This window comes from Alosa alosa, chromosome 8 (genome assembly GCF_017589495.1).
Source record: "Alosa alosa isolate M-15738 ecotype Scorff River chromosome 8, AALO_Geno_1.1, whole genome shotgun sequence".
NCBI lineage: Eukaryota > Metazoa > Chordata > Actinopteri > Clupeiformes > Clupeidae > Alosa > Alosa alosa.
The window spans coordinates 26,382,416-26,392,817 of NC_063196.1; the positions used below are offsets into that span (position 1 = coordinate 26,382,416).

Here is a 10,402-nt window from a genome sequence, read left to right on the forward strand (position 1 = left end):
AAAAAATAGTAAATATTCCATTCCATTCCATTTGGATGATAAATCACACCTTCCTATGATGAAATTAAATACATTTTTATTTGTCACATACAATTAAAGAAGGTACAATATGCAGTATGCAGAGAAATGTCACTTCTCTGTAGTGTGCAATAATGTAAAAAAAAAATACATATACAGTACATATACAGGGATGAATTACTGCATGGGCCTACCGGGGTCACACACATACACATGCGACAATTAGTGGAGGGGCCCGAAAGTTCATAATCTGTCCATGTATACATATATATATATATATATATATATATATATATATATATATAGAGAGAGAGAGAGGGACTAAATAGAATATTTAAGATAAATCATGTCATGTGATACAGATATGGATAGAAGCTTTTCCTCAGTCTCAGTGAGGCTTTCAGGCATGTTAAAAGGAAAATGAAGAAAGGTGCAGTGAATTAGCAGTATGTTAGGAACATACTATGGTATCATAAAAATGGCAACTTTAAAATCGGCAGTATTTTAAATATTGTAATCTTTCAGTTTGTTATCAGGCACAAAGGTACCTGGTATAGTAAAAGAATGTGTGTCTGATGCTATACAAAAGTTGTAATTACTTAGAAAAAGACTTGATAAAGACGTCACTTTTTGTGCTCTTAACACCTCTAACCTTCAACTTCTAGATTCTGTGTGTTATTCCAGTATACATTAAAAATTCTAACAATATTTGTAAAACAAATATAATATTTATTTAGAATACGTCCCAATCTATGTTCCAGTCAGCAAAGTTAGAAGAGCTATTTTACATATTTATGAAGCAAATATTATGAAGCATGTCCAGTCGACCTGCTGTATGTACTATCTAAATGTCTCATGGAGCTGATAAAGTTTGCAGGCGCCAGAAGTGTATCCAAGGTTAGATGACTGATAAGAAGTACATCCATAGGCCTAGTGTGGGCTCTCCTTGGAATCTAGGGTACAAAATACCCCAGTAAGGAGCTCACAACTTGTTGCATTTGGTTTTCACATTGTCAGGATATGTAGGTTACCTGTTGGTCAGAGTATTTACTTTCAACAGAGTATTAAGTCAACATTCAGGAGGAGAGTACTTGGCAACCAAGAATGACATTCTATTGCTGCTTACTTTGGAATGTGGCACACCAGGTGCATTCAATCTCCATCTCATCTATTCCTTAATCCTATTTTTACACAGGAACTGATTTAGACTACACACATCTTCTTGTGTAATGGGTATCCATCAGTTCTGCTTTTTCCCAGCTTTGTAATAGCTTCCCACAACGTGTTGCTTAAATTGAACAAGACAAGTGAGACATAGATCTCCATAGGAAGTGTGCAAAAATAAAACAAAAGAGCATTGGTAAAATCTTACACACACAGGGAAGTAGATTATTTCTGAATCCCTTTTGAAACTGCAGGTGCCACAGCTGAGGTTATAATCCAGTCAATGGAAAATATGGGTCTAATTGTGCTACAAAAAATAGTCCCTATTTGTACATAGTAAGGGTGTTGTTAACTAGTGTCATTTTCTTGAGATGTTTTGTGATTAGACATAGGGAAATATGATTCGTGTTTTTTTCTTGTGATAGTTTTGGGACTTTCAAGAAATTAAATGAAATGAAGAGTCAACGATTCACCTTGCACTTAATTAATTAGCTTAATCCTCTTAGTTATGCTTTGTATGTTCATGTTTTTGTTAATATGAGTAGCCTACTCATTATTTTCATTGTAGTTATTTTATATTGTTATAAATATTGATGATGATGTTATTACTATTATTAGCCTATTGTAGGCCTAGGCCTAGGCTTTTTAACTTTCACTATTAACTATTATTTAACTATTATATTAGTAAATAGGCCTACTACTATATATTATTTAACTAATAGTGTTTAAGTGTCTGCCAAATATCATACACATCAACATAATGTAGTAGGGTACTGAGTGCATGTGAAAGTGATAAAAAGCTATAAAATAGTTCCCTAATAATCCCTGTATTGTGTCACTTTTCTCATTGATTGTATATGTCTTCAAAAAAGCTTACGTATGAACCTGTTTGGAGAAAAAAAGTGACCAACCCATTTAATCAGGAACATAATATGCAAGTCTTAGAAAACAGAGATAGAAATAGATAGAAAACAGAGTTTTGTGTAGCCTAGGCCTACATGCATGGGCAGCACACTAGATGGATGTGTTTAGAACCACGTGAGCTCATTATCACATTCGAATAGAATGTTCTGAGGAGTGGATTATTTGCACATTGGGTTTTGGGAGAAACCAATGAAGAGTAACATTCCCACCAAACTGCAGCAGAATGCAGTACAACTCCTGGCATTTGCTTACTGAGCGTGCATTTTTACCACTAGAGGGGGATATATATCTTGACGAGAAGCAGAATAAAGTAAGCCTAGCAAAACCTTTAGAATGGAGACATGAAAAGTGTTAACATCACATATACGCATAGCCATGGCCCTTCCTACAAATGAAGTACAGGAAAGAGGTCTTTGCAGAACCATATTTCTCTAAAATGAGGGAAATGAGCAGCAGGCATATTGGTTACTCTCTGGCAACAAGCCAACACTGGCACAAACCAATCCTTGAAATCCTAGATTATATGGCAACTTTTCACTGGAAAGGGTCTAGGTCTCGGTAAAATGAGCATAGTGGCTCTAATCTGGGAGAAGACAGCATCTCAATACAGTTGTATTGCTCACGTTCAACGGGACCGTTTGTTTTTAATGCCTGAACACAGTTAAACAAACCCTTAGCTTAGCCTACTCAGAATACATGTAGGTTTAAACAGCGTTGAGCGAACATGCCGAGTTGGCATAAACCCCCCTATGAACAGTAAAGTCCTATTTTCATTATATTCCGTAACCAACATCCACACATCACTTATATATTTTGGGCACTTGACTTGTACATTGTTCCTAGTAAACATTTCAGGATGATGTTGTCAAATTTAAAACGACGATGATGAAATCACAGACAAATACATGACCATAAACATGACAGGGTGTATTTGGAACGGGGATCTCTCGAGGTAGCTTACGCGTGGGTGGACCGCACTTGGCTTCTCCAACATGGTAGAAATTTCCTCTCTGTGTTGTGTTTGCTGGTTGCTAGGGGTGGAGCGATCGGGTCTTCTTTCATACAGCGCTGGTCTCGTATTTTTACATCCTTGCTTACGTCTGGCACAAAAGAGTTCCGCATTCCGGAGCCCTCCCTGATACCGATCCCGTATTTAAACGGGCTGATGCAACGAACAGGCATCTTAGATCGAGTGGTGACCCAAACAAACAGTCATTTCGGATTCCGGACCAGAATCAGGTAGGTCTATTGATTTGTATTTCTGGCATTAATTGTCGATATCTTGATCGTTTTCAGCATGTATCACATTTCAGCCGACATTTATGCTAAGTTGCCCACACGAGACCAACTTAACGATAAAGTTTTAGACATCTGAGAAATATTGTTTAGACCACAACATTTCATTTTAGTTAATGTTACAGGGAATTCATATAACAAGGCCTGGTTGCTGTACATGTTATGTAACTCTCTCACATATCTGTCGAATAATGTTCTCGGTTTATTGACACCGGTGTAATATATTGGTAGGCTATTATATGTGTTAATCGCTTCGTTATGTAACACAAATGCGCTGATCATGCTTTGGAGACTAGGCCACAAGAAGGCCTAGGCATACTACGATTGGTTTAAAATGCATGTCAACCCTTTATTACTAAAACTATTGACACTATTCAGAGGCGACAGCTTGGAGTTGCAAGCGGTGGCATGTCTACTCTTTCTTTGGACACTAAACGAAATTTCTTTGGTGAGGATGTCGATACCTTGATGCAGAGAAAAGGGGAGCTTTATTTATCCAAACAATTCTCAGTTATGTTTCCTGCACATGGCCCATGCATAATATTATGGGCGTAGTTCACACTTTACACGTTATGACCTTTTTTATGGCATTACATTCTTGTGTTATAAGGGGCCAGTAGGCTGTACACAACAATGTGTGAATGAGCAACTCCGTAGGAACCTTAGTTAACCAAGGGACTAAATTCCCTCATGAAGTGCTATTTCATAGCCAGCCAGGTGGCTTATCAAGAGCAACATCCTAGCTTGCACCTGGAATTATGTAGAATGAACATCAAAAAGACAGGCTTCAGGCAACAGCTATATATTGGGTGTGTTGCAGGCAGGATAGCTTACAGTGATCAGTGTTTTGCTTTAATGCAAGGAGACATGTACAGTGGTGCAGTGCACTAGAAGACCAAAGCATTCCCTTTCACTAGGGTGCATGCTGGCATTTACGTCCTCTTTGTTTTTGGTGCCAGTGCCCTCTCTTGATCCATACGTGGGATTGTTTCCACACAGACAACATTCCGCCGTGGATTTATTGGGGAGACTGTGCGTCAACAGGGGGAGAGCAGGAACGTGGGTCTTATTTTAGGTGTAACTGCCCTTCACTGGGTTAATGAGGAACTGGCACTCAACACAGATTTAGTTATGCCAAAAGACACAAAAGGAAACAACAAAAATATTATTCATTTTTTTTAAGTCATGGAATGTGTGTTTAGGTCAATGAGTGAGAGATATTACATAAGGATGTATCCAGATAATCTAAAACAGGCCTAATGTTTGAAGGGTGATGTAAAATGAAACTGAAATACTCTGCTCCCTTTCTCAAATTCAATCTTATATTCAAGTTAAATAAATTAAACAAATTATACAGTGGTATTAACTTTGCGTCAATGTTTTTAAAAGCTTTGTAAAGTGTGTGTAAAGTTGTGTCAGGTTTCCCAGTGTTTTTACATTGTTTATAAAGAAGTTATTACTAAAACAGAGCCACAGAGCAATAGTCCAGAACAATAAAAGAGAAATTCTGAAATGTTCCCTGAACCATCAGAAAGATTTCATAGAGGTTGGATTGCAGTTATAAGACAAAACATCGTGAAAATGTCCCTCAGCGGCTTATATAATCGAGTTGCTAATTGCTTTAGCAGAGAGGGTTTTTTAAACCCTTTTGTTAACTCTGTTTGTTAGTTTATGCATCTGAAATGTCCAGTTGCCACAGTTTACTTTGTGTTGCTCCTGTTTTGAAAATTATGTCTAGAGGGTGGTGACCATGAGGTTTTCATATAAAATCTTGTGGAAGAAATCTGGGCTGAACATACTTCAGGCATGTCTAAAGTCCCCCTTTCAATGGCACACAGGTCTCTAGTACATTGGGCCAAAAATACCTGTCCTGGAACAACTAGAATTTTGCCAGACCAATTAACATTTTGGACCTGAGCATTTTGTCATTTTGTCAAACACAGCTGAGTATAATGACATTGCACATAAACACACTACACAGGCCACTCAGTAGGAATGACGGTCTTGCAATGTTTTGTACAATGCAGCACATTTGCCCTGTATCACTTGTAGAGATTGAGGAAGTTGACTTTTAGGCTAATGCACTCTCAGTGTCAAATATTTTCCTCTCACTGCCCATCTGGAAGTGAGGGGCTGAGCGACTGTAGCCCGTGAATGGCTGCAATGTGAAGGGAACTGGGTCAAGAGCAACTTGCAGGGTCCTACAGAGAGTAGGAGGAGGAATGTGAAAGTGCCAATGGCTTCAAAGGCGAGGAAAAAAAGCTGAAGTCCTGGCTTTGAATATTCTCTCTCTCTCCGTGCCCCTTGTTCATGTAGCTCTGGGCTTAAAATGGCAGGAGCCACTGAATGCCCTCGTTCTTCATGTCCACTTCTGAGTGAGGGTTTCACGACTTGATGTTCGACATTGTCTCAGGCGATTGAGAAACTGCACTGCAGGTTGGGGACAACCCTGACTTGTTCTGCAGAGGAGGGTGGTGGGGTAGGTTGGAGGTTGGAGTGGAGCTTGTCTGAGGCTAAGCTTGGACCCATTTGGATGTCTCTTGGCCGGGCCCAAGTCGCTCCCTGTCAGCACCTTCAGGCCTCCGGATTTCTGGCACCAGCTTTCGTCGTGCATCTGTCCCTGAGCGTTCTGCACAGGCGTGCGGCGAGTGCATCTGTCCCTGAGCGTTCTGCACAGGCGTGCGGCGATTGCATTTGTCCCTGAGCGTTCTGCACAGGCGTGCGGCGAGTGGCGAGCAGGAGGTTGGAGAAGGGGGCGGAAAAAAAGCAGTTGACTCGAGGTTTGGAATTCTTCGCTGGACGTCGCTCCCACTCTTTCACAACTCTCGCTCTAATTGCGCTCCGGGGAGGAAGGCTCATCCACTCTGGCCTGAGAGTGAGCCTGTGTCTGCACCCCTCCCAGGCCAGCAGCCCTCATAAGCATGCATATACATCACTCACATTATGCATGGAGAGAAGGCTGTGTTATGCAACGGGATGCCCAAAAAAATGATAAAGCAATTATATCATTTGAGTCTGAAAAAGGTGAAAGCATGAACAGAAATGACTGTTCAGGTGCAGTCGTCAGGAGAATGACTTCCTAAATGCCTTGCCGGGCCACAGTCCTAGTTTTGTGTGCAAAATGCAGGCGCTCGGTTAATACCACTCAGGTCTTCACAATGCCGGAGTGGTCGGCTCTGCCTGTACCCCCATGCTAATAGTGGGGCCTTCTGTCCTTTTGGGGGAGAGGGGTATTCATAGCAGAGTCTGGATGTGAATTCCTCTGCCCCTCAAGGTTCTAATTGCCCTCAGGAATGGTGCAGGAAATGGAGCCATTTGGCTGAAGACAGATGAAGTATGTATACATACGCACATATGGGCCCCGGTGCTGTGGATAGCGTTAGGCTGGTGTTGGAGCTTGGCCAGCTCGACTGGAGCGTCTGTGTTTCATAAGTGACGGCAACAGGGCGTTTTCCGTTTTTCGCCCTACTGCTGCTGCTGCTGCTGCTGCCCGCAAGAAAGCACCTCTCTCTCTCCCCCCTATCTGTCTCTCTCTCTCCCTCTCCTGCTCCCTGTCCCTCTCTCTCTTTCTGTTGGAGGCCTCAGAAACAGGACTGGCCTGTGTCAGAGACTTTGTCTGGAAGCCCCGGCTTTAGCGCTGGCTTTTCTGCTCGTAGCACGAGGTGGAGTTTCATCACCAAACTCCAACCCAACTAATTCCACTTCATCGCTCATATGCAGACTCACAAGGGGGGAAAATAGAAATGTGTAGTAATTCCTTTCCATCAATCAGGAAAGCCACTATCAATAGTCACTTTATTTTCGGTTATGGTCGCTGTGAGGTAGCCTGCTTTTGAGTCTGACTGCTGTTGAGTCTGGCGGTCTGTGTGGCACTTAGGTGAACGTGGTTGAAAGACTGTCTCTGTCTATTGTGGAGACTGGAAACTGTTGAAAAGGTCAGGAGTAATGAAATATCAGTCCAGAAAAGTGCACATACAGTTTGGTATCTCAGCCTATAAGATACATGAAAACACTGCAACGCTGGAGTTAACAGGGAATTTTCGGTCATGAGATAACCCAAAGAATCAGGGCAGCAACTGAAAGCTACTTCATTAGTCTAAAATTGTTGTCTACCACAGTGGGGGCCATTATACAGGAAATATTGTGAAAGCCCAGAGTTTTTAAAGATTGTCCACTTTGTCTTTGTCAGGGCAAAGAGTTTGACAAGTCAACATTAATGGCTTGCTAAATTACTAACATGAATCCAAGTACATATTTTCAGGCATGCCCTTAACATCTCTCTTTCTCTCTCTCTCTCTCTCTCTCCTGTAGCAGTGGCTGTGGCCGGACCTGACATGATGCCAGGACAGATCCCTGACCCCTCGCTGACGGCCGGCTCCCTCCCCAGCCTGGGCCCGCTGGCCGGGATCTCAGCCACCACGCTCACTGACCAGCTCAAGTTCTCCGAGCTGTGCAGCCTGGGTGCCATGCTCTCGCCACTGCACTTCCTCGCCAGGCACGGGAAGAGATCGCTGGTCCTCAAGGATGAGGTGAGAGAGAGAGAGTGAGAGAGAGAGAGCGAGAGAGAGAGACAGAGAGAGAGAGAGAGAGAGACATAGACATAATTTAAATGCTCGGCAAAGTGCAAAGTCAGTCTATAAGCAAAGTTGTTGTCCATGAGCTACTAAGTAATACATTGGGTGAGTCTCTGTTCATCTGTTTGCATTTAAATGAACATCCCGTGAGAGAAATTTGGTCTCTGCATTTATCAAAATCCACTATGTACTTATTGTGGTGGTGGCGGTTAGTGAAGTTCCCTCTTCAATGTAAAGCCCTTTGGGTTCCTTGATGAAGCGCTATATCAAGTTGATATTATCTGATCCCCACAACAAACAATCTGAGCAATTGCTTAAACTGGAGGGGCCACAAGTGGATAATAACATACCTGTAATGCCTGATCATGACAGGTGATAGCATGGGCAAGTACCAGGCAGTTTACAGTATCCTCCCTCTTTGGTTATTTTCTAATGTGTGTGCATTGTGTTTGTGGAAACCTTTCACAGATGGAAGAAGAGGAAGAGAGGAGGAAGCGAAGACGAGAGAAAAACAAAGTTGCAGCGGCCCGATGTCGAAACAAAAAGAAGGAGAGAACGGACTTCCTTCAAAAAGTTAGTGAATTACTGGAATTCCTCTTGAATGGTTTTCCTTTGTTAACTTTAAATAAGTTGTTGAGAGCTCTTTAGTGTTTGTTCCCCATTCTAAATGTCAAATCCAAGCCAGTGGCTCCTGCTATTGTCCAACTTGTATGCAACTCTAACCACATGGCAGTAGCACAAATCTAATCAAGAGCTTTCATCCAAGGGATGGTCGCCAACCATCTTAAACTGACTGAACACACAATAGAAATGATAAATTGCAAAACGAAAAAAGAGAAAATGAGTGTTTCTGTCTGTTTTGTGTTCTTAAGATTTCTTCAGATTGTAATCCTTATCAATTCTCTCTGTCTCTCTCTCTCTCTCCACTCTGGTCACTCAGGAGTCGGAGCGCCTGGAGGTGGTCAACTCGGAGCTGAAGGCCCAGATCGAGGAGCTGAAGGTGGAGCGCCAGCAGCTCATCCACATGCTCAACCTCCACCGGCCCACGTGCATCGTGCGGACGGACAGCATCAAGACGCCCGAGAGCGAAGCCAACCCACTCCTCGAGCAGCTCAAGGAGAAGTGAAGTGGGGGAGAAACACACACAGAAACAGGGACAGAGAAACACAAATAGGACAGAGGGTGAACTTTTTTGTCGAAAGCAAACAAACCCAGAACTATTCCTACGTTGTGGTGGCAATGATCATACTGACAGTATAAGCCAATGGCCGGAGAGAAACCTTGGCGGGAGGACCAGCCGTGGGCTTGGAATGAAATCACCTCCCTCCAGGATGCGCACAGCCAAGAAGCAGCCTTTCAAGTCTCCATTGATACTCTTTTTGTGGACGTCTAGTGCCTCAGCAATATGGCTGTCAAACGTTACCAAGAGGGGAAAGGCAAGCGGTCTCAAAATGTAGTTGGGGAAACAGCACAGTGTGAGGTTCTAGTGCTGGCATGTAGGCCTGTGAATAGGTTATGTCATTCTTTTTTATTTAAGGGTACATACCATGGTAGCATCTTTCAAACTGGTCTATGTCAAGCAGGAGGAAAGTACAGCAAATGTATACAGTTAGTATACATTGTTGTCAGTTTTTTTACATAAGTTTGCCTTTATAGTCTCCGGTAGACCAGATTAATGAGGACGCAGGCGTCATGAAAGCACATACGTAATAAATAAACATAGATATATTTACATAATGTTTACACTTTTTTGTTTTGTTTGTTTTTTTTGCATTGTACTCACAATTTATCAGTGTAATTCTTTTATACTGCTATGTATGAATGTTACAATATAAACTGTCACTTGATGTGATGCAATAAGAATCTTTTTTTACTTCTAGTTTGGTGTGCTGGTCATAGCAGTGCTGAATGAGTGATGCGAGTAAAATTTTTTAAACCACTCCCAGAAGTGGCCATCATCTCTTTATTTGTTGTTGATAAATAGTATTATATTGTATGTATTTTTCATTAAACTCAAACCATATTCAAAATAATGTTTGTTTCAAAACAAGACTCATTTTAATATTTCTGAAGAAAGACTTATACAATAAAAAGGGGTCAGTGACAATAGCATTTTCACAGCATTTCCATAGATAATCTGTATTGGGGAATGTTATTTGTTTGAGTGATCTAATTTCTGGACGGCAGTCTCGGTTTAGAAATATTATTTCAAAACTGAAATGTCATTCTGCAGGACGCATTTTGTCACTGCTCTGATAGTGCCCATGGAAGGCTGATGACGACTATGATAAATCATCAACAAATAATCTAATTACTTCAGGACCATGGAATTACAATGCATTTTCAATTCTATAGATAGATAGATAGATTACTTTATTCATCACCATATGGTGTTACAGCAGCAATTAATAATATAAACATATATC

The 10,402-nt window shown here is 41.5% G+C and overlaps 1 protein-coding gene across 1 annotated transcript; it reads left to right on the forward strand.

Annotated features, from left to right (window-relative positions):
* Positions 1-3,190: 3,190 nt before the first annotated feature.
* On the forward strand, positions 3,191-10,009 carry jdp2b (Jun dimerization protein 2b). Its single transcript, XM_048251130.1, has 4 exons — positions 3,191-3,345; positions 7,714-7,931; positions 8,445-8,549; positions 8,917-10,009. Exons 2-4 carry the CDS (start codon positions 7,737-7,739, stop codon positions 9,100-9,102), a joined length of 486 nt encoding a protein of 161 aa, XP_048107087.1. The 5' UTR covers positions 3,191-3,345; positions 7,714-7,736; the 3' UTR covers positions 9,103-10,009.
* The last annotated feature ends 393 nt before the right edge of the window (positions 10,010-10,402 follow it).